Here is a 24,730-nt window from a genome sequence, read left to right on the forward strand (position 1 = left end):
AAACCTGATGTATGAGACTCTAAAGCCACGGCAGTAACAAGTGTGGCTTTGGGTATCTTGGACGGCACAGCTTGGAAAAGTCTGCAGTGGCGCCTGTGGGCCCGAGCACCACGCCGACTGCGCCACTTGTCCCTTTGTTCACTTACTCACCCAACAAACACAAGCCTCGTGCAAGGCCCAGGGATACAGCAGACTCAGTCCTACCCTCTGGCAGCCTGTGGGTGGGGTCAGGTAAGTAACCATCATGGGCCCTGCTGTGAGCCGGCACAGCGGCAGGAGGTGCTCGGGGAGTAGTGACCCGCAGAACCACCTAACACCTCTCCACCCTCCCCTCTCTCCCTCGTCAGGTACTGGAAGACACTGGAATGCCCATGGACGATGAGCAGTATGCCCTGCTGACCACTAAAATAGGCTTTGAGAAGGAAGGGATGAGCTATCTTGATTTTGCGGCAGGATTTGAAGGTAGCTAACGGCCAGGTCCATACCCTGTGGGATGCGTCCTGGGTGATACCGCACGTCTTTGGTAGCAGTGCCACCAGGTCCCTTGGGTTGAAGTAGTGTAAGCTGTGATGTTGAAACGAGGTGTCTTCCGGGGCTGCAAACAACCGTTTTTGTTCAATTTTATCTGACCATGTTCAGAACTGTGAGTGCAGAACTGTGCCTGAGTCTTCTACAAACTCAGAGCACGAATGGTTCAGAAAGTTTGTGCCCCAAAGCCTGTTACTTGAATCATACCTCACGGCCTTTAAGATTTTCCCCTAATGTAGTTGCTGGTTATCTGTAATTAACAATACCACATACAGGCAAGACAAATATTACTCCTCCCTGTGAACAGAGAATGATGCAGAGGCTCTAAAAGGCCACCCAGCCACGCCGCCAGCCTCACCCTCCACCATTTGTTAGGAACCCATCTTTGTGCTGTATGCTGGAGCCGCCTCTCCACTCACTGATGCTGCTTTCTCACACACCAAAGATATTTTGGTAGACAGACAAGCCCTCTAGAGAAGCTGCAGAAATCACACAGATATCTCAGTGGAATACTCTTCTCTTTTGCTGCAAATACCCTGCAGGCTGGCCAGGCAGAATGCAGGAGCCCTGCGCATTTTCCGTTTTCCCGGCCTTGGGTCTGCAGGTGACTGTGTAAGGTGGTGAGTTTCCCAGAGACTCAGGCTGGATCCTCACCAAGGTCCCCCAGCCTTGCCAGACTGTCGTTTGCCACCCTTAAACAGAGAAGTCTCACACCCCTGAAAAATGGCATCATGAGAAGCCACAGCATTTTAGAATTTCAGCACTGTTCCTGGGTAGGTGTTTTGATATTTTTTAAGGAAAATAAGAAGGAGAAGGAACTCACCTGTATTTAAGTGACTGCATCCCACCTGCCAGGTGCATTCATTTTTCAGGTGAAGAAATTGGGGCCCAGGGCACGTAGTGCTGGCAAAGCTGTCACAGCTGTAGCTGGACTGTGTCTCCATCACCTGCTCCCGGCTTCCTGGCTGCCCGTGTTCTCCTCCTCTTACTTCCTACTCCTCCTCTCCCTGCCTGTCTCCTCCCTGCCCCTCTAAGCTGCTTTCTCACACGTGAAGAATTCTAGCATGGTGGGGAGTGAGGCCCTGTGTGGCCCCTGCTAGGGGTCGGGGGATGTGGCAGAGGGGTCAGGCGGTGGGGTGGGGGTGTTATCTGCCAGGCAGTAAGGAACCGAAGGGAGGCCACTTGCAGCCTCTGCAGTGAGGCAGATGAGGCAGAAGCCAGGCTCAAGAGGGGCAGAGGATGCCCATGAGCTTGGGGTACCGTCTCCCCCATCCATCTGCCCACCATACCAGGGGGAGGGCGCAGGAGCAACAGGTGCAGAGAACCACGTCTGGAACCAAGTCCCTGGTAAGTCGCCTGGCTTTGACACAAGGTCACACTCAGATGACCCCAGCCAAATGGAAACAGGGTAGACATGGAAGGTTGTTTGTTTGTTTGTTTTTGTTTCTGTTTTTGTTTTTTTGAGACAGAGTCTCACTCTGTCACCAGGCTACAGAGTCTCACTCTGTCACCAGGTTGGAGTGCAGTGGCATGATCTCAGCTCACTGCAACCTCGGCCTCCTGGGTTCAAGCGATTCTCCTGCCTCAGCCTCCTGAGTAGCTGGGGCTACAGGCGTGCATCATGCCCAGCTAATTTTTGTATCTTTAGTAGAGACGGGGTTTCACCATGTTGGCCAGGATGGTCTCGATCTCTTGACCTCATGATCTGCCCGCCTTGGCCTTCCAAAGTGTTGGGATTATAAGCGTGAGGCACCGCGCCTGGCCGACATGGAGTTTTTAAGGAGAGGTTACACTTCCTTCCTTAATTTTAGGGGAGAGAGAGGGCATAGGTAGTAGGGAACCAACTGGGTCTTAGTATCAGAGGACCTGAATTCAGCTGTGCTGTCCACGAGCTCCACCTCCCAGGCGAGCTGGGGACCCCCAAGCCTTACCGCCCTGTAGGGAAAGTGCATGGGATGGTAGGTTTTCTTATGTGTAAACAAACATGAGGACCTTCTCCTGAGCACTGCTGGAAGGACCAAGAAACAGATGAAGGCCTCAGCATGTTACTTAACAGATACATGGTCAGGAAATAGCCGCTGAACTGATGAATGTTGAATGAATTCTATATTCTTGTCTTTAGGACATGATTCCAGGAAACAAAAAAGAGGCAGGAATTCTCATTTTCCTCCTCTGGGAATTGGGAGATGAACAAGAGACACAGGACAAGTAAACATGCCAGGGTGCCAAGTGTGGTCTGTGAGGGTGAAAGGAGGCCTCACAGTCTGGAGTACGGTTCCTCCTGGAAGAGGAGGAAAGTGTCTGAGAATTGAAGGAAAAGAAACTAGATAGTAAGAAGGTCAGTGCTGTGTTCAACTCACAGGAGGATACTGTATGGGGCTTTAACAGGATTTGGGACAGGCAGAGATAAAATGTTGATGTAGAAATGAAGCTGGTGGGCTGGGCATGGTGACTCACACCTGTAATCCCAGCACTTTGGGAGGCTGAGGCAGGCGGGTCACCTGAAGTCAGGAGTTTGAGACCAGCCTGGCCAACATGGTGAAACCCTGTCTGAACTGAAAGTACAAAAATTAGCCAGGCACGATGGCAGACGCCTGTAATCCCAGCGACTCAGGAGGCTGAGGCAGGAGAATCTCTTGAACCCAGTAAGCAGAGGTTGCAGTGAGCTGAGATTGCACCACTGTGCTCCAGCCTGGGCAACAAGAACAAGACTGTCTCAAAAAAAAAAAAAAAAAAAAAAAGAATGAAGCTGATGGGCCCTAGTGGAAACCCTGATCTTTGTCACTGTTCCAGATCCTCCAATGAGAGGGCCGGAAACCACTCCACCGCAGCCTCCAACTCCTTCAAAAAGTTACGTGAACAGCCACTTCATCACCGCAGAAGAATGCCTGAAGCTTTTCCCCAGGAGGTTGAAGGAGTCATTCCGGGTAAACTGTGACTGTCTGGCACTGGGCTTCTCTAGGCTTCCCCTGCTCCCAACCATGCAGCCCAAGTGGGTGTGAGTCCTGGTGCAGGTCATGTCCCGGTCAGCCCGAGGGACACAGAGCATTTCCCTCTGCAGACCCAGCATTGGTCAGAGAGAGGTGTGTGGGGAGGAAGGGGCTTCTTCCCTCCCTGAGGGACCCCTAGGGACGCTTTGCTAGCAGAAGGGTAAGGAGACCCTTTTCACAAGAGGCGGGTGTTGGTGGGGAAGAAGCATGACAACCCATGGTACAGTGACTTTGAAACCCGTTCATCCATTCCCTCATTGATTCCCTCATCCATTCACCCACCAAACAAGTGTTATACATTTACTATGTGCTAGAATCTGTGCTAAATGCTGTGGATGAAAGCTACCAGCCCCACCCCAGGGAGCTCCGTCTAATCCCAGACACAGATGGTAAACAGACAAGTCATATTCATAGTAACTGGCTGTTGTCGAAGGAACTGGAGCATCCTCTGGGGACACAGGGAAAAGAGCCCTTTAAGGAAGATTCCCTGGAGGAGGTGGCCCCTACACTGAATCGTAAGACCTAAGCATGGGCTGGCTAGGAAAGGAGGGAGCAAGCCTTAGATGAGGCAGCCTGAGCCGGGCCAGGACAGACAAGGCATGGGCTCTAGGGAAAAGCACACAGCTTGTCGTGGTGGAGGTGTGCATGGTGCATGCAAGTTGTAACAGACAAAACAGAAGTAGACAGCAGCCGTTCAAACATAGAGGCCAGTACAGGATGATCTGAGCTCTTTTTGTGATGAGAAGTAAAAGAGGGTGAATAAAGTTAGGGAGATCAATTCAATAAGCCAAACCTCGAGACAGGGCCAAGGGTACCGGGGAGTTAGACTGCGTCCTTGCCCCGTGGGTGGAGGGAGCCCATCCGGAGGGAGCACATCTGGAGGCGGAATGGAGATGGGTGAAATCCAGAAGGGAAGGGGCGGGCGAGACACTGGGTATCAGAGCAGCTTCAGGGGCTGTGGGGAGGGCAGCACCCCATTTCCTGTGCTCTGAGGCATCCTCCCCAGACTGATCACTCCTGGAGATTCATTTTGGTTACCAGGCTCCCATTTCAGCATGCATGCATTTATGATGGCAACCCAGCTCAGACTTTGAACATTCTATCCAGTTTTCGGAGCGTGCATTCTGATTTTTGGTTTGAGCAAATATGATCTCCATATGCATACATGGAGAAGGATTGGTCCTTATGATCTCATCCAGGCTAATGGCTGGCCAAGAGAAGTACTCTGGGAACCACTGGCCTGTGGGCTCCAGCGTGGAAGAGGAAGGGGTCATTTAGGTGGGGAGTGCCTGGTCCTCCAAAGGAAAGCCAGGCTGGGTGGGAGGCAGCGGCCACTGCAGGGAGAGAGGGCAGAGGGTAGGCAAAGGCTCCAGGAGCAGACAGCCCTCTGTGCTGGCTGGCAGGGCCCCCATGGGTACCCTAACTGCAGAGGTCTGGCAACTGCCTCACTGCACTTCGCCCGTTGCATTGCAGGCCCCCATGCTGTCCCCTCTCTCAGGCTCTCTCCTCTCTCCCTCGCACACTCCTCGTGTCTCCCAGTGGGGGCCATGGGAAGCCCAGCTCCACGCCGCACCGTTGCTTTCCTATCTTTATGAGCAGTGAAGCTTGGCTACAGCGAACGTATATCCTGTATTTTCCAAAATGATCTTTATTTTAGCTAATTAAATAATGAATTCATTCAACAGACCATCACCGACACCCACTCTATCCCACTAGAGAATTTGTAAGCTAGTGGGTGAAATAGAGGAGTGAACCCCTAATGGCCAGTTTTTATGCGAGACAGGCTGGATGTGGGTTATGTCTGGGGCTCATGAGGACTTGGCTTGTGTCCTTGCAGGTATATGCAAAGTAAACAAAACACGGGTCTCAGTTTTTAAATGGGACAGTACAGTCACTGATTTTGAATTTTTTTGGTAGAGATGAAGTCTTGCCATGTTGCCCAGGCTGGTCTCAAACTCCTGGGCTCCAGTGATCCTCCCACTTCAGCCTCCCAAAGTGCTGGGATTACAGGTGTGAGCCACGGTCCCTGGCTTCATATATCTTTTAGAAACAAAAAGGATAAACCTATCAATCCACAAATAGGGTCACAGTACACTCAGTTCTCTGCAACTTCACTTTCCACTTCACAATTCGCCTTGGACCCCTGGTCCTCGCAGGGCGGTCTCATCCATGTGCATCTCTGACCAGAGCACCCACTGTGCTATCAGGATATGCCCTGCTCCTGCCTGGCCTGCCCACAGGATCTCCCGCCTCCCCACCCTTTCCTGCCTCTCAGCCTTCGCATATTCTGTTCCTTTGCTTGGATGGCACCTCCCCTTTGATCAGCGAACTCCTCCCCAAGCTTCTGGTCCTTCTCGAGCTCTTCACATCAGCTGAGAGGTCGGCCACTGCACATTCCCCTCTCTCCTCACGTACCTCCCAGCATGCAGCCCACAGGCTGCTGCAGCTAGATTCAACAGTGAGCCCTGAGCCATCTCTACATCATCCACCACAGTAACCCAAGGGGCTGCCACAGTGCCTGCCGCACTGCACATGACCAATTTGTATTTGCTGACTGAGCACACCACACCTGATAGCCAGGCAGCGAACTGGAGGGCCACACACAGGGCCTCATGCATTCTGCCACCCACAACCACCCTGTCAAATAGGGTTAGTGTTCCCGTGTTACAGCTGGAGACACTGAGGGTCAGAGACGGGGAGAAAGTGACCCAAAGCCACCTCTCTAGTACATGGTGCCGTCAGGAGCTGAAATAACACCAGCTCAATTCCAAAGCCTCTGTACTACCCACTAACATTGGGGAAGCTGAAGACAGATTTGAGGAATGATTAGTTTATAAACTTGTGAAGATTAGCCATGTATGATCTCATAGCATCTAGATTGTCCCTCGAGTCCAGAATCCAGGCTGGCCCCACACAGCCTTTACACCTGTGTCCCTGCAGTAATCACACTGGATTGCCATGATTTGCTTCCTGTCTTGCTTCCCTAGCAGACGGTGAGGACCTGGGTATCAGGGGCCATGTTACAGTTATGGTGTCTCTGTACCCAGCAGAGTGCTCAGTGCCTAGGAAATGCTGCTCCTTCATGTCCAGAAACCCCCTCTCACAGACGTTGTGGTGAGCATGGCTCGGGGAGCTGGGGCTGCAACAGGGAACAGATCAGAGCCCAGCCTCGCGCTTAATGTTCTAGAGGGAAGTGCAGTGGACACAGAAACCTCTACTAGGGCCGGGCGCGGTGGCTCAAGCCTGGAATCCCAGCACTTTGGGAGGCCGAGACCATCCTGGCTAACACGGTGAAACCCCGTCTCTACTAAAAAATACAAAAAACTAGCCGGGCAAGGTGGCGGACGCCTGTAGTCCCAGCTACTTGGGAGGCTGAGGCAGGAGAATGGCATGAACCTGGGAGGCGGAGCTTGCAGTGAGCCGAGATCCAGCCACTGCACTCCAGCCTGGGCGACAGAGTGAGACTCTGTCTCAAAAAAAAAGAAAAAAGAAACCTCTACTAGGTCAGGTGGTGACATGTGCCAAAGAGAAAAGTAGAGGATCGTGGGAGGCCACAAGCCTGTCAGGGCTGGTGCCACTGTACAGAAGAGTCAGGAAGTGCCTCTCTGAAGAGGGGACACTCGGACAGAGTCATGAAGGAGCCAGAGCCCTGCGGATGCTGGAGAGGGCTCCCTGAAACACCCTGAAGCAGGCTTGGCCTGTTCAAAGAACAGCAAGGGGATGGGTGGGATGGGGGTGTAGACGGGTTTGTGGACCACAGCCAGGCCTTGGCCTTAGACTCTGAGTGAGATGGAGAGTCAAGGGGGTCGAGCAGAGGTGCCTCATGCGTGATGTCGGCTGTAAGGGATTGCTTGGGGAGGATTGCACAGAGCAGAGGCCACGGAGCCGATGATGGCAGCTGGGAGCCATTGCAAGGTTCCTGCAGGAGTCCAGCAGCCTTGGGTGGGGGCCGAGGCGGTGGACCTGGGAGAAAGGGTCCAGTGCTAATGCACTCTGAAGGGAGAGCCAGCGGGATGTGTGGGCAGACTGGATGTGGGGGTGAGAGGAAGCCAGGGCTCAGAAGGGCTCCCAGGTTTGTGTCTGAGCAACTGGGAAGAAAGAGCTCCACTTAATGGGATGGGAAGATTTGGGAGAAGCAGGGTGGGCACAGGGGGTGGATGTCAGGCATTTGATTTGGGCCATGTTCAGTTTGACATCCCAGAGAAAATGCCCCCAAAACACTGGAGATGTGAGGCTGTGGGTGGGGGGTCTTGGGGCTGGCAGTATAGAGGGAATCATCAAGAAACAGATGGGCCTGCACCCCGGGAGGCCCCCTTGGGCAGAGTTAGACATCAGCCTCCCTGCCACACTGTATTGTCTCCCAGAGGCAGGGGCGGCATCTTTTAAATTGATTTCCACAGTATTCAGCATGGCAATTGCACATCCTAGGTGCTGAATAATTTTTGGTGAATGAATACATGAGTGAATACAGAGAGAGCTTTCCACAAAATCCCTACACATTTGCGTGAGACACTTGGGGTCACAGCAGGTCTTGCCTGATATCCTAAGTAACCTCTTTGGGAGAAGGCTGTAATAAGAGGGGACAAGAGCAGTGCCGCCAGAACAGCCAGGTAACTCCCAGGTGAGGGGCTGCGTCAGGTGCCGATGGAACGAGGTGGGTTGGGGCCACATCAGCAACTTTTCAGGCCTGACACCTGGGAAGCAGGTGCATGCAGGAAACAGGCATCGGCCCCGGGCAGAGCCTTGCACTTGCTCTATGATCTTAGGCAAATGGCAAACGCAATGAACAGCATTTTAGAGTGCCAAGAAAGCCAGTCTCATTCTAAGCGCTTTGCGTCATTAGCAAATGCACTCCTCACAAACATCCCAAGGAAGCAGGGACTATCATAGTCCCCATTTTACAGATGAGAAAACAGAAGCACCGCAAGGTTAACTATCTCACCCACGGTCGCGTTGCTAGTAAGTGGCAGAGCTGGGGTTTGCGACTGAGCCACCTGCCTGCAGAGTGCATGCTCTATCATGCAGCAGGGTCTCTAGTCACGGGTTCCCTGGGAACCCTGAGCCTCTGTTTCCTCATCGGCGAAACAGGAATTCCTGTACCCTCCCACCAGCGCGATGGGCTGAGCAGAAGTCCTTTGGATGTGGCAGGCTTGTGGATCCCAGACGTGGCTGATCTCTGTCACGGCCATCGAAACAGAGGCCTGGCCTTCAGGTGGCTCCTTGCCTGAGATTCAGTGCGGTATTTGTTTGCCTGTAGACAGAAGCGGCCAAACATGATGAAAGTGATATAAAACATTGCGAGCAGGATGTTCATACACATCAGAAACCTCCAGCACTTTCTTCTTCCCTTCCTTCCTGGACTAGAAGTATAAGCTCCACAAACCAAGAGTGTGGAAGGAAAAGAAAAGCAGTCTGTTCCTTTCCCTGAACTCTTAGCATTCAAAGAGGATCGTTTATATCCCCTGGGTAACTGGAGAGCTTTATAATTTCTTGGGAAAAGCAAAGCATGGCGAGGATATTCCTGGAACAGCCGAGTCTCTAAAAGCAATAGTCAGGGCCCAGCCAAGCTGCCCCTCCCTGTGTGGAGATGAGGCTGTACACGTGGAGGTGTGCATGTGTTGCTGTCCGGGGCTCACGGAAAAGGGCTCTGACTTGTGTGTTTTGTTTTTAGGACCCCTACTCTGCCTTCTTTAAAATAGACACTGACAGGGATGGCATCATCAACATGCATGACCTTCACAGATTGCTCCTGCACCTACTGTTTAATCTCAAAGATGACGAATTTGAGCGCTTCCTTGGCCTTCTTGGCTTGAGACTTAGTGTCACTTTAAATTTTCGGGAATTTCGAAATTTGTGTGAGAAGAGATCACTGAAAACAGATGAAGCACCTCAAAGACTCGTCAGGTAAGAAGGCAGCACGGTTCCGTGTCTGTGATATACGCCGGCCCGCGCTGCTGTGATGTCCGGTATGTCCATGGTGTCCGCAAAGGGATGCCAAGAATGGAGTGGTTATTTTTTTCTTTTTCTTGGTTCAGAAAAAGTCATACTAGGAATATGCATTCAGTGTAGAACAACCAGAAAATACAGCCCGGGTCTTACCACCTGTGGGCATCATTTTATATTTTGCTGGGTATCATTTCAGTCTTTTTTCATATGCATATATTTACATATGTGTGTGTGACATACTTATATAAATATATACATATATATGTGTGTCTTTTTTCATATGCATATACTTATATTCATATGTATATGAAAAATATATATACACACATATATATACACACATACATACATATACTTATTTTTCTATGTATTAATCTGGGTTCAAAAATATATGCTTTTTGCTCAGTCCTTTAAAATTGACACTTGGGAGACCTGTGAGCACAGCCTGTCCTCTGTCCAAGGCTGGGCCCGTCCTCTGCAGGGCCAGGCAGAGGGCTGTGCACAAATTCCACGCAGATAAATCTTTGTCAAATGAACACAGTAACCTTGTTCGGGAACTGATGCCTCCTACCTCCTCTTCACCTCCAGATGTTAATCTAGGTGATGTGTGTGAATTTGGGGAACACAGACCGTCTTGTAATAATTGACGGGCGCTGAGAAGCTATCTATCTGTGCCAACTGCCTCAGGGGATGCAAGAACCTCCTCCAGACCCTCCCCGGGCAGTGCTACCCCCTAGGCCCCTGCCCAGCCTATATGGCCTCACTCCCAGCCAGGAGAATCTCAATGTCCAGCTGAACTCCAACTCAGTGTTGTCTCCCAGGGAGCACGTACACTCCTTGAAGGCACAATGGGGCTACCATCCAACCCCATCCAACAGTGGCAGCAGGGGATCGCCTGTCCCCATTGGCTCCCTGCTGAGATCTGCTGAGAGCCGACATGCATGAATGAAGTAGCTAGTCAGCTCCTCCTCGACCAATTATTATTACACAAGTAATTGTGAAATGCTGTGTGCTATGCTAGTACTGAGGTGTGTCTTCTGATATGATGATACAGCATCATAGTGACACTCACTATGCTGTTTTGCCCTTGAGGCACTCACAGTCCCCAGGGGTTCTAGACAGGTATTGCTTCTACCTAGGCAAGGGCAGCTCCCTGAGACTGGAGCCCCTGGAAGCCACAGCCACCGTGCCACACTGTTGTGACACTTGGCTAGGCTGCAGAAGGCCCTCTGATCTTGCACGCCAATTCTTCCCCCTGAATTCATAGGTTTTATTTTGTCTACGCTAAAATAAATAAATAAAAAAGCAAGAAAGAAAATGATGATAGCAAAAAGATAATCTAACACGTAACTTGGACACCTGCTTCCAATGGCTCAGATTCTCAGGAGCTTTAATATGAGACTTCATTGCCTCACATTTAAACAAACAAACACAATTCTTCCCGAAAAAATTCTCTGGAGAAAGTTCATTTTCCATTCCCTGCAGAACGAACGTGGAAAATTTCAACCACAAAGTGCAGTTTTCCCATTCAGATGACCCAACCTTATTATTTGTATGTATACACTCATTCATCAAATATTTATTAAGGGCCTAGTATATGCTAGACATTGTCACAGAACTAGATAGTACAATAATGAATAAGACTCAGATGCTCCTTTGGAGGGGCTCAGGGTCAAATATAAGACAGGTACAAAATAGAGGATGACTAAGTGCCACAGGAGCGGGAGGCACCTGCGAGTTGCTCAGGAAAAGGAGGGACATTTGAGCTGGATCTTGAAGTTTAAGTAAGAGTTTGCCAGGTGCAGGCTAGAGGAAGGGTCATTCCAGGCCAGGGAAGAACATTTGCAAGATCACAGAGGCAGGCGGGGGTGTTGAGCACATTCGGGAAATGGGGAGAGGATGCATGTGTGGGATCCACCTGCATGGTGGGCCTGGTTGGAGAGGAGGCCAGGAGGGCAGGAGGGTGGGCTGTGAAGGACATCACCTTCTATCAGTAGGCAGGGAAGGCCGTATGCTATGTAGTGAGGGAGTCACACTCTGCTTTAGAAAGATCCTTCTGTGCCCCAGAGTGGAGTGTGGACACAAAGGAGGAGAGGCTGCAGCCCAGTGAGACCTGGCTTGGTCCCCGGGATCTGGTGGACCCAAACCAAGGCACTGCTTCAGAAAGCTAAGCCCACCCTGGCCAGGCCCTGTGCCATGTTTCCTGAACACAGGTCCTTTAATACCCCAGCAGCCCTGAAAGAAGGCATTCCCAGCTGGCTTCACAGATGAAGGAGTGGGGGCTCAGAGAACAGTTGAAGACGTGCCCACAAGGACACAGATAATGAGCAGTGGGGCAGGGATTTGAGCCCAGTAGCTAGTTGGGAGGGGCTACCTCCTCTGCCTGGAAAGCTGCCCTATTCCACCTCCACCACCATGCAGACCTGGATACCATCCCTTTCTAGGAGCCTTCCTGCCCTCTTGGTTGGGCCCCTCTGCTCTCTGGGTCTTCACTTTCCACCCACATCATAAAAACACAATACTTTGGAAAACGTTGAGAGTTCATAACCTTGCTGAAAAGAGGACACTATCTTGTTAGCTTCATAACTGCAAAACATTTTCATTTTAAGATATATAAATACCAAGTAGAATGATTGGTCCAATGACATTCCTTTTTTTCCTACTTCTTCGATTCCCTTCCAGTCCTTATTTAAAACACACTTGCCTTGACCATTTATCCACTTACAGCCTGCATGGAGTACATTTTGATGCACAAACATCCTAAAAGATGAAAGAAAATTCTCATGTGTCCTTTTAGCAAAATTAGATAGTCCATCGCCAAATACCGCATGATCAGCTCCTTCGTGTTGGATGACTAACTGAATGAAAATACCAAATTTCCTTTTTTATCCTTAGAAATATATCATTCAGTCATCAAGCGCTTTGGCTGATGTGATCAATGTCACCATCATCTTTGGAATCTAGAGTGCTGTTCTGTCTCTATATGCCTTTCTCTTCTGAATCATCTCATAATTGTGAAATCTCTTCCTATCTCAGATTTTCTTCCCTTAGCCATTTGGGCATAAGGAAGGAATTCTGAATTTCCAGCTGCATTCAGTGAAATCTAATACAACACCCCAAGCATGGTGTCATTGTCTTCTTTTATACACTCTTGAGAAATACTGTAGAACTTTGGGCACTGCAGCAAGAACACTGAAGGGTGATGTCCTAGTGGTGGTTCATTTCAACAGGTGATTCTATCATTTTGGCTTTGTTGTTCTCTCTCTCTCTCTCTCTCTCTCTCTCTTTTTAGCAAAGCTGGGAACAGTTGAAGAGTAATAATGAAATATTTAGGATAATATAGTATATTATTTAGGTTAGATATAGTAAGATTAAAAGCAGCATCACTAAGACCACATAACTTGTCATAGATATGTAAGAGGGTTTAATGGATTCAGATGATAATTGCAAAATAGAATGAATTGTTTGTTTGTTTTGAGACAGAGTTTTGCTCTTGTCACCCAGGCTGGAGTGCAATGGCGCCATCTCGGCTCACTGCAACCTCCACCTCCTAGGTTCAAGCGATTCTCCTGCCTCAGCCTCCCGAGTAGCTGGAACTGCAGGTGCACAGCACCACGCTCGGCTAATTTTTTGTATTTTTAGTAGAGATGGGGTTTCACCATGTTGGCCAGGCTGGTCTCAAACTCCTGACCTCAGGTGGTCTACCTACCTTGGCCTCCCAGAGTGCTGGAATTACAGGCATGAGTGACTGCACCTGGCCAAAATGAGCTTTATTTTATTAAAAATAATAATAATAATAAATTAAATAAGTGATTTATTTTGGAAGACATCTAAGAATAATAAAAGTCATGAATACCAATCCTGATTTTGGTAACATGGCACTGTTAACCTCATAAAATGACTTGGGAATATTCCTTTCTCTTCCATTTTCTGTATTGTGTAGAATTGTCATTCTTTCTTAGATATTTGATTGAATTAACCAGTGAAGTCATCAAGTCCTGGAATGTCCTTTGTTGGAAGGTTTGTAACTATAAATCCAGTTAATTTAATAGTTATTGGATTATTCAGAGTTTCTATTTCGTCTCAAGTGAGTTTTGCTAATTTGCATCTTTCAAGATGTTGGTCATCAGAGTTGTCAAATTCATGGAATTAATATGGTTCATAATGTTCTTTTATTGTTTTTTAAGTATCTGTGAAGTATTTAGTGAGATTCCTTATTTCATTTATGACTTTCATAGTTGATCTCTTTTCTCCTTTCTTCTTCAGCTCAGCTAAGTCTTCTCACTTTCATAGATCTTTTAAAAGAACTAGCTTTTGTTTTATTGATTTTTCTCTATTTTTCTGATTTCAATTTTATTGATTTTTGGTCTTTATTATTTCCTTCTTTCTGCTTGTTTTGGATTCAGTTTCTCTTTTATATTTCTTAAATTGGAAACCCATAGTTTTTATCTGAGTCCTTTTTTCTCTCATATAAGCCATTAATGTAATGTATTTCCCTGTAGGCACTGATGTAGCTGCATTTCACAAATTTGGATATGTTGTAGTTTTTATTTCTATTCATTTCAAATTATTTTCTAATTTCCCTTAAGACTTCCTCTTAGATCCATGGATTGTTTAGAAGTGTGTTGTTTAATTTCAAGATATTTGCATAGTGTTCAGGCCAGGTGTGGTGGCTCACGCCTGTAATCCTAGCACTTTGGGAGGCTGAGGTGGGCAGATCCCTAATGATCAGGAGATCAAGACCAGTCTAGTCAGCATGACAAAACCCCGTCTCTACTAAAGAGACAATAAATAAATAAATAAGCCAGCCAGGCGTGGTGGTGGGTGCCTATAATTTCAGCTACTCGGGTGGCTGAGACAGAAGAATTGCTTGAACCTGGGAGGTGGAGGTTGCAGTGAGCTGAGGTTGCACCACTGCACTCCAGCCTGGGTGACAGAGTGAGACTCTGTCTCAAAAAAAAAAAAAAAAAAAAAAATTGCATAGTGTTTAAATATTGTTCTGTTATTGATTATAATTTAATTCTGTTGTGGTCAGAGAACATATCTTGTGTGATATTAATTCTTTTTAATTAGTTAAGGTTTGTTTTATGACCCTGGATATGGTCTGTCTTGGTAAATATTCTGTGTGTACTTGAAAATAATGTGTATTCTGGTGCTATTGGGTGGAGTGTTCTGTAAATGTCAGATCAAGTTGGTTATTAGTGTTGTTCAGGTCTTCTATATTCTTGATTATTTTCTGTCTCCTTATTCTATCAATTACTAAGAGAGGAGTGTTGAAGCCTCCAGCAATACTTTTGAGTTTGTCTATTTCTTTTTCTAGTACTATTAATTTATGCTTCATGTATTTTAAACTCTGAGAAAAGAATGTGTATTATAATCTCCTAGGTATTTACCACTTCTATTGCTATTCTTCTCTTTCTGAAGTTCTAAGTTTCTCTCAGCTATCATTCTTCTTCCCCTGAAAAACTTCCTATATGACATCTTGTAGAGCAGGTCTGTTGGAGACAAATTGTCTTAGTTTTGTTCAATTTATAATATCTTTATTTACTCTTTATTCTTGGAAGATATTTTTGCTGGATATAGAGTTTGGGGTTGACAATTCTTTTGTTCCAGCACTTTAAAAACGTTGTTCCATGGTCTTATGGCCTCCATAATCTGTGGCAAGAAGTATGCAAATATTCCATTTTCTCATATTTAATATGCCATTTTTCCCAGGCTTCTTTTCTTTTCTTTTCTTTTCTCCTCTTTTTTTAACTAGGTCTCTCACTCTGTCACCCAGACTGGAGTGCAGCGGTGTGATCACAGCTCACTCACTGCAACCTTGACCTCCCAGGTTGAAGTGATCCACCTCAGCCTCCCAAGTAGCTGCAATCACAGGTGAGCACCATCATGCCTACATTTTGTATTTTTTCTAGAGACAGGGTCTTGCCATGTTGCCCATGCTGGTCTCGAACTCCTGAGTTCAAGCAATCCTCCCATCTCAGGCTCCCAAAGTGCTTGCATCACAGGCATGAGCCACCGTACCAGGCCATTCACGCTACTTTAGATATTTTTTTTTTATCTTTAGTTTTTGAGACAATTGAGTATAATTTATGATTTGATTTGTTTGACCGTGGGTTTTTTGGTGGTTTTTGTTTGTTCGTTTTTTTGTTTTGTTTTGTTTTATCTCTTTTTGGATTTACTGAGCTTCTTAAATCTGTAAATTTATGTTTTATGCCAAATTTGTGGTGTTTTCAGCTATTATTTTTAAAAATACTTTTTCTGTACCCATCTTTTTCTTCTCCTTTTGGTACCTCAGTGACATGAAGCTTAGACCTTTTGGTTTTGTATCACAGGTTTTGTATCTCTAAGACTATGTTATTTTTATTTTCTCTTTTGTTCAGTTTGAGAGATTCATCAGTTTTCAAGTTTGCTGACTCCTCTGTCATTCCATTCTGCCGCTGAGCCAATCCAGTGAATGTCATTTCAGTTACTGTATTTTGGTTATTTCCTTTTTCCTTCTTCTTTCTTTCAAGTATGTTTGCTCTTACTCCATGAATATAATAGCTGCTTTACAATCTGATAATTTCAACGTCTAGTTCATCTTGGGGTTGGTGTCTGTTGTCTTTACCTTGAGCATTATTGAGATTTTTCTGGTTTTTTAGATCACTTTGGACTGTATCCTAGATATTTTAACTGTTTTGTTATGACACTCTGGTTCTGTTAAAATCCTCTGTAGTGTGTTGATTTTTTTTTTTTTTTTTTTTTTGTCATTATTTTAGCAGGCAATCAGCCTAGTTAGTTTTAGACTGCAAGTCCTAACATGCTTTCTGTGGTTTTAATGTCAATTTTGTTTTAAAGTCATCGCAGCACTCTTCAGGGAAACCCACGTGTGCACCACCCAGAAGTCAGTCTTAACTACACAGTAATCATGTTCTCAAAGCCTGTTGCTATGCTGCTTGTGGTCAGTTCCACACCTGCACACATCAGAGGTGAACCTGGAACTTCCTGCACAGATGTCCCTTCCTCTAGCTCTCTCTTCTCTATGATCTCCACCACACTCTGTAGCCTCCAAGGGCTACTTTTCTGCGTCTTCTGGCTACAAAATCTTAGGTTTTAGCCTATCTGTATTGCTATGCATGTCTCATAATGAGGGTCACCTTCAGGGCCCTAGTGAGAGAAAAAAAAAAAAGAGAGAGAGAGAGAAAAAAAAATTAACATGGATTTCCCAACATTCCTTGAATCACAGGGACCCTTTTTCTCATTTTTTCTAGTTAGAGAAAATGTTAACGTTTTGGCCACTGCTATCATGGGGGCCACTGCTATCATGGGCACCGCTACAAAAGTGCAGTCTCAGAACTGGGCTGGGAGAGTAAACAGAGACAAAAATGGGAATTCCTGCCACTGTCTCCTGAAGAGGCCCTCCATCCTGTCCTAGCTCTTTGGTCAGAAAGTCAGCCTTTCTTTTGGACCTTTTTCTGTTCACATCTGCTGCACAGTTCCAGAATTAGGACTGCTCTTGACTCTTAAGCTGGGAACATGGGAGGAAAGCCCCAGGAAACTCATAACTTTGTCATTCTTCAAGTTTTTATTTCTCTTTCCATCAGCCTCCTATTATTTACCTTTTAGTGTCCTCAGATAGTTGTGTTTTGTATTCTGTGTAGGATGTTGGGTTGTCGTAAGAAGGAGAGAAAGGGTGAAGTGTGCCTACTCCATCCTAACTGGGACCGGAAGTACCTCCCAAGACCCTGGTACTGTCTGGAGTGTGTTCCCTGAGGTCTTCACGCAGCTGTCAAAGAGCTGCTCCCTAGTCTTCCTGACAAAGTCGCCCCCGCCCCATCATTCTGGGTCCCATGCAGTATCTGAAGTTATCTGAGTCTCTTTCTTTTTTTTTTTTTTTTCTTTTCTTTTCTTTTCTCTTCTCTTTTCTCTCTCTCTCTTTCTTTCTTTTCTTTCTTTTTTTTGAGATGGAGTCTCACTCTGTCACGCAGACTGGAGTGCAGTGGCATGATCTCAGCTCACTGCAAACTTTGCCTCCCAGATTCCAGTGATTCTTCTGTCTGGGATTATAGGCGTGCACTACCACGCCCGGCTAATTTTTGTATTTTTAGTAGAGACGGGGTTTCACCATGTTGGCCAGTCTGGTCTCAAACTCCTGACCTCGTGATCTGCCCACCTCGGCCTCTCAAAGTGCTGGGATTACGGGCATGAGCCACCGCGCCCAGCCGAGTCACTTATTTTTCTTGTGTGTTTGTTGTAAGTTTCTGCATCACAGTGTAAGCTCCTTGGGAATGTGGACTCTGTCCGCATTGCTAGTCATTGTGTCTGCAGGGCCTAGAGCAGCACATAGCGACTGTTCCTATGAATCTGTGACTGAGGAGCTGGCTGATAGGGAGGAAGGCTAGATCTGACTGATTGTCAAGATTTAACAAGCTGGGCAATAGAAGAGGAATTAAGTAACCACCGGAAAACCTCCTGATCTCTTGAGAGGGACAAGTATGTAAAATGAGAAAGGGGAAAATGGATGGAAAAGCAGTAGGATTCATTGGTTTGCTCATGGATAATTAAGGAAATAATCAAGCCTTATAACCTGGAAAAGAAATCAGGGTGTGGAAAGCAGGGGGCCTAGGACTGTTTGGATATGCGTTTCGACAGTGAAATCAACTGGGATCCACTGACTTTGCTGAGATAGCACATGCCCCTCACGGGCTCTCTGACAGCACTTTGGGGAGGTTCAGGTGAGTCCTCTGGTGCAGGTGGGATTTAGGAGGAGTCTAAACGTGAAGGCAGGGCAATAGACATCATTAGGACTTACAGTCCTTTTAAGCAAAAATTGTAAAACTGCAACATAATTCCATCAATCTTCCAAAGCCTTACGTGGTCACGTAGTGAGAGGGGATTGGCTGGTTGAGTTTGGATCCCTTTCCACCCTCGAAATTCCATGATTCTGCAGAGTCCAGTAGGCAGTTGGAGAAAGATGGCACAGAAAAGCAGGTGAGGGTGTGGTACCGGTGGTGCAGACTCATAGGCAAGCAGCATCAAGGCTGTAGTTGGGGACATTGGAAGAGATGACCTCTCAGAAGAGAGTGGGGAGAGACAGCACTGTCAAGGGCAGGGGGAGTCAGATAGAGAAGGAAAATCACAGTGACTGCAGTTTACACTAGCCGGGCGCCAGGGTGGGTGTGCACACGGGCTTTACACATCTTCCTCCATTCCTAATTTGTTCTAGTGCGTGGAAAGATCCAGGGCATCCCAGCCCCTCCAGCCTCAGCCTTTATTGTGCTTTACTGTGGCCTAGCAGGGACCTGTGAGCACAGGGTCTTTTTTTAAGTGTCCATCTTGTGAGTAAATATGACAGAATTTTGATCCTTTTTATTTATTTTTATTTTTGAGATGGAGTCTCGCACTTTCCCCCAGACTGCAGTGCAATGGCACGATCTCAGCTCACTGCCAACTCCAGCTCCCAGGTTCAAGCAATGCTCCTGCCTCAGCCTCCCGAGTAGCTGGGATTGCAGGCATGTTTCTACCATGTCCAGCTCATTTTTGTATTTTTAGTAGAGGCGGGGTTTCACCGTGTTGGCCAGGCTGATCTCGAACTCCTAACCTCAAGTCATCTACCCGCTTTGACCTCCCAAAGTGCTGGGATTACAGGCGTGAGCCAACACGCCCAGCCCTATCTTTAAATCCTACAAGCCTCACCTTGGAAAATGAGCTGAGAAGTTCCCTCAGTGTTTCGCAACCATTTCCTGTAGTCTCCATTATCTCTCCAACTTGCAAATTCAGAAATAAAAGTTTTTAGCTGTTTTCCTCCCAAGACACTTAATGTTATATTGTGTTTTCCCCCTTCTGAGAATAAATGAGCCCTTTTTGTTTTGTGTGCTGAAAAAAAAAAGTTGAATAGCATTTATCTGAAAATAAACAAGGACTTACACAATTTAAGAAGACTTTCCTGACATGCAGCTGGAGAAATAAGACTGTATTTTAAGAATTAAGTTAAACCAGATGTGAAATAACAGACTTTAATGGTATCCTTGAAACAAACGGGGGGGGGGGGAGATAGGGAAACCCCTTGGGAGATTAATGAACCCATTACATTTAAACACAGTTATTTATTATTATTTTTTTCTTTTAAGACCAAAACAGAAGGTCGCGGATTCAGAACTAGCTTGTGAACAGGCTCACCAGTATCTTGTTACCAAAGCAAAAAACAGATGGTCAGACTTGTCTAAGGTAAGAAAATGATTATTTCCTTAAAAGGAAAGAAAATCTATTTCAATGTTTCAAGATCACTGGGATGATGAAGCTGTTCAGCTCCAGCTGCTAAGATGGGAAACAACTCTGTATACCCAGTGTGAGGACTCCTGCTATTCTTAAAAGATTTTTTCAAACTAAATTCTCACATTCAAGGTCAAGTGAGGTTTAGAAAGATAAGGAATTGTTGGAGTTACATGAACAGAAATTCCTGGCATTACTTCAGGCTTGATATGAGTTAAAAACGTATTCGGTTGGTGCAAAAGTCATCACGGTTTTGGCCATTACTTTAACGGAAAAACCACAATTTCTTTTACCAAACTAATACATGAAAAATATAAGATGCTGTTGTACTTAATTTTATACAATATAAACATAAATTTTAAAGAGCTGTTTCTTCCTGTCTTGCCAAAATTATAGAAGCATGTGTATAAGGCAGATACCCTCCATGTGTAATCATATAAACTGTGATTACGGTATTGAGATGGGACTGACTGTCTAATCCAATAGGGCCAATGACAGCCAGACCTACAGGATAATAGAACTGCACGTGCAAAACCGAGTTTGTCCTGAAATCTAGGCTGTGAGATCACCACTTTATAATGCAACAAGAAGGCAATAGCTTCCCTCTAATAAGTATTTTTTAAACTGCATTATGGAAATATTTTCACATTATTTTGAAAAATATCTCCACTTCGTTTCATTTGGTCATTTTCTTTCTGTGTTTGCTCTTTCTTGGCCTGTGCCCAAAATGAAGGTTTGTCTTTGAAGTGCTGCTGACCTCTTGGGACTGTCTCTACCCAGCCTCCTGTCCTGCTCAGAGTGGACTGTCAGTGCCATAGACTCCACAGAGTGGACTGTCTGTGCCGTGGGCTCCACAGAGTGGACTGTCTGTGCCGTGGGCTCCACAGAGTGGACTGTCTGTGCCGTGGCTCTATAGAGTGGACTGTCTGTGCCGTGGGCTCCACAGAGTGGACTGTCTGTGCCGTGGGCTCCACAGAGTGGACTGTCTGTGCCGTGGGCTCCACAGAGTCGACTGTCTATATTGTGCCCTCTATGGAGTGAACTGTCTGCGCTGGCCCACGCCAACCAATCACACAGACTGGAGCTCTGTATGGCCCACTTTCAGAGCGGCCCTCCAAGTTCAGGGGTTCAGGGCAGGGTCTGCACTAGAAACTGCACCTGACCCAGTGAACACCAGCTGAGAAGAAAGCAGGGTGCACTATTTGGCATCATCCTCCACACCTTCTCTACCAACTTCTCTTTAACCTTCCTCTCACTTGGGTCTGACTTAAAAAGAGATGAGACCCTTTGCTCTCCAGCCAGCCTCGTCTCTCAGCTGACCCTAGACTCTATCTTCCCTCCTCCACACTCCCAGTTGCCAATCTTCTCCTGGTCTCTTTCTCCTCCCCTCCTGCAGTCTGCCCTCTCAGGACGGTCAGACCAGCCTCCTGGCCCTCATCTGCTGCTGCTGCTCCCTGTGGACCCCAGGGACTCCTGAGGGCCAATTCCAGGGCCCTTTCCATCTTCATCCTTCCCTGCTTGGATTTATTCAGCACATATTGTGCACCAGTAATGCACTGGGATGTAGTGGTAACCACGGTCAGTCTGATCCCATCTCATGGAGATCACACATCAGTGGAGGTGACAGTCAATGAGCAACAAAGCAGATCCGTGCTGTGAAAAAAATAATGATAAACACTGTTGGAGAGTGAGTGACAGGTGGGTTGGCAAGGCCTTGGTTTCTGCAGTCAAGCTGTGGAATGAGAGTTCCTGTTGCTCCACATCCTCACTAGCATTTAGTGTTGTCAGTGTTCTAGATTTTGGCCATTCTAATAGGGGTGTAGTGGTATCTCATTGCTGTTTAATTTGCATGTTTCTGATGATATATGATATGGAGCATCTTTTCATATGCTTATTTGCCATCTTTCCGTATGTACTTTAGTGATGTATCTGTTAAGTTTTGGGCCCATTTTTTAATTGGACTGTTTCTTTTCTTCTTGTTGTTGGATTTTAAGAGTCCTTTATCAGATATAGCTTTTGTGCATATTTTCTCCCAGTCTGTGGCTTGTCTTTCATTTTCATGACAGTGTCTTTTGCAGAGCAGATATTTTTAATTTTAATGAAGCCCAGCTCATGAATTCTTTCTTTCATAGATTATATCTAACAAGTCACTGCCAAACTCAAGGTCTTCTCAATTTTCTCCTATGTTGTCTTACAAGAGTTTTATAGTTTTGTATCTTACAATTAGGTTTGTAATCCATTTGAGTTAATTTTTGTGAAAGGTATAAGGTCTGTGTCTAGATTCATTTATTTGAAGATGGATGTCCAATTGTTCCTGCACCATTTGTTGAAAAGACTGTCTTCGCTCTGTTCAATTGCTTTTGCCCCTTTGTCAAGGAAATGTTGATTATGTGGGTCTGTTTCTGGACTCTCTGTTGTGTTCCCCTGCTCTACTTGTCTTTTCTTTAACCAATATCACTGTCGTGATTACTGTAGCTTTATAGTAAATCTTGACATCAGGTAGTGTCAGTTCTCCAAGTTTGGTTTTTTTGTTGTTGTTGTTTTTTGTTTTTTTGTTTTTTTGCAGTATTGTGTTGGCTATTCTAAGTTTTTGCATCTCCCTATAAACTAGAGTAAGTTTATGGATCTCTACAAAACAATTTGCTGGGATTTTGATTGGGATTGAATTGAACCTATATTTGATGCTATTGAGCCTTCCTATCCATAAACATGGAATGTCTCTATTTAGGTTTTACAAACATAAAACATTTCTCATCAGAGTTTTGTAGTTTTCATTATATAGCTCTTGCAAATAAGAGCTCTTATAAATAAGACCAGGCTGGTTTGGAATTCCTGGCCTCAAGCAGTCCTCCTACCTCAGCCTCCCAAGTAGCTGGGATAACAGGTGCACACCACCGTTCTTGGCTAATGTTTTATTAGATTTATACCTAAGTATTTCATTTTGGGGGGTGCTAATGTAAATGGTATTGAGGTTTTCTTTAACTTTTATTTTAGGTTCAGGGATACGTGTGCAGGTTTGTTATATAAGTAAATTCATGCCATGGGGGTTTGTCATACAGATTATTTCGTCACCCAGGTACTAAACTTAATACCCAATAGTTATCTTTAAAAATCTTCCCTCTCTTCTCCCCCTCCACCGTCAAGTAGGTCTCAGTGCCTGTTGTTCCCTTCTTTGTGTCAATGTGTTCTCACCATTTAGCTCCCACTTGTAAGTGAGAACATGCGGTATTTGGTTTTCTGTTCCTGCATTAGTTTTCAAAGAATGTTAGCCTCCAGCTCCATTCATGTTCCTACAAAGGACATGATCTCATTCTTTTGTATGATTTTGTAGTATTCCATGATGTATATATTCCACAGTTTCTTTTTCCAGTCTACTGTTCATGGGCATTTAGGTTGATTCCATGTCTTTGCTATCATGAATAGTACTGCAGTGAACATACCTATGCATGTATCTTTAAATTTGTCTTATATAAATATATGATATTAATATCATATATTTGTTATCTAATCAATCTAATAAATATATCATATATTTGTTATATAAATATATATTAATATCATATATTTAAGTTACATAAATATATAATGACAAAATATTTGTTATATTAATATATGATATAAAATATATGTGATAGTAACATATTTATATTATATAAATATATTTATATTTACATATTTAGAATGATTTATATTTCTTTGGATATATACCCAGTAATGGGATCACAGGGTTGAATGGTAGCTCTTTGAGGAATCACCACACTGTTTTCCACAATGGTTGGACTAATTTACACTGCCACCAACAGTGTGTAAGCATTCCCTTTTCTCTGCGACTTTGCCAGCATCTGTTATTCTTTTACGTTTTTAAAAAAATTGAGATTGAGTCTCGCTGTGTCACCCAGGCTGGAGTGCAGTGGTATGATCTAGGCTCAGTGCAACCTCCGCCGCCCGGGTTCAAGTGATCCTCATGCCTCAGCCTCCCGAGTAGCTGGGATTACAGGTGCATGCCACCACACCCGGGTAATTTTTTTGTGTTTCTAGTAGAGACAGGGTTTCACCATGTTGGCCAGGCTGGTCTCAAACTCTTGACCTCAGGTGATCCACCTGCCTCTGCCTCCCAAAGTGCTAGGATTACAGGTGTGAGCCACCATGCCCCACTGACTTTTTAGTAGTAGCCATTCTGACTGGTATGAGATGGTATCTCATTGTGCTTTTGATTTGCATTTCTGTAGTGACCACTGATGAGCTTTTTTTCATGTGCCTGTTGGCCACATATATTTCTTCTTTTGAAAAGTATCTGGCATGTCCTTTGCCCACTTTTCAATGGGGTTAAGTTCTTTATAGATGCTGGATGTTAGACCTTTGTTAGATGCATAGTTTGCAAATTTTCCTCACATTCTGTAGGTTGTCTCTTTACTGATAGTTTTGCTGTGCAGAAGCTGTCAAATCTAATTAGATCCCATTTGTCAATTTTGTTTTCGTCATGAAATCTTTGTCAGTTCCTATGTCCAGAATGGTATTGCTTAGGTTGTCTTTCAGGGTTTTCATAGTTTTGAGTTTGACATTTAAGTCTTTTATCCATCTTGAGTTTATTTTCTGTTATAAGGAAGGGGTATTTGTTATAAGGAAGGGGCCCAGTTTCAATCTTCTGCATTTGGCTAACCAGTTATCCCAGCACCATTTATTGAATAGGGAGTCCTTTCTCCATTACTAGTTTTTATCAGCTTTGTTGAAGATCAGATGGTTGTAGGTGTGCAGTCTTATTTCTGGGCTCTCTATTCTGTTCCACTGTTCTATGTGTCTGTTTTTGTACCAGTACCATACTGTTTGGTTACTGTAGTCCTGTAATATAGTTTAATTGGGTAACTTGATGCCTCCAGCGTTATTCATTTTGTTTAGGATTGTCTTGGCTATTTAGACTCTTTTTTGGTTCCATATGAATTTTATTTTATTTTATTTTATTTTGAGACAGAGTCTCACTCTGTCACCCAGGCTGCAGTGCAGTGGTGTGATCT

At 45.5% G+C, this 24,730-nt stretch overlaps 1 protein-coding gene across 4 annotated transcripts in view; it reads left to right on the forward strand.

Moving 5' to 3' along the window:
• Window positions 1-24,730, forward strand: part of EFCAB6 (EF-hand calcium binding domain 6) — a 328,394-nt gene that overhangs the window by 210,445 nt on the left and 93,219 nt on the right. For all 4 annotated transcript variants that reach the window (XM_011934784.1, XM_011934785.1, XM_011934783.1 and 1 more), the window contains 4 exons: window positions 348-462; window positions 3,322-3,455; window positions 9,190-9,422; window positions 19,577-19,673. In XM_011934784.1, coding sequence (XP_011790174.1) covers window positions 348-462; window positions 3,322-3,455; window positions 9,190-9,422; window positions 19,577-19,673 — 579 coding nt within the window. The remainder of the gene's footprint in view (window positions 1-347; window positions 463-3,321; window positions 3,456-9,189; window positions 9,423-19,576; window positions 19,674-24,730) is intronic.

This window comes from Colobus angolensis, unplaced genomic scaffold, assembly GCF_000951035.1.
Source record: "Colobus angolensis palliatus isolate OR3802 unplaced genomic scaffold, Cang.pa_1.0 Scaffold138, whole genome shotgun sequence".
Taxonomy (NCBI): domain Eukaryota; kingdom Metazoa; phylum Chordata; class Mammalia; order Primates; family Cercopithecidae; genus Colobus; species Colobus angolensis.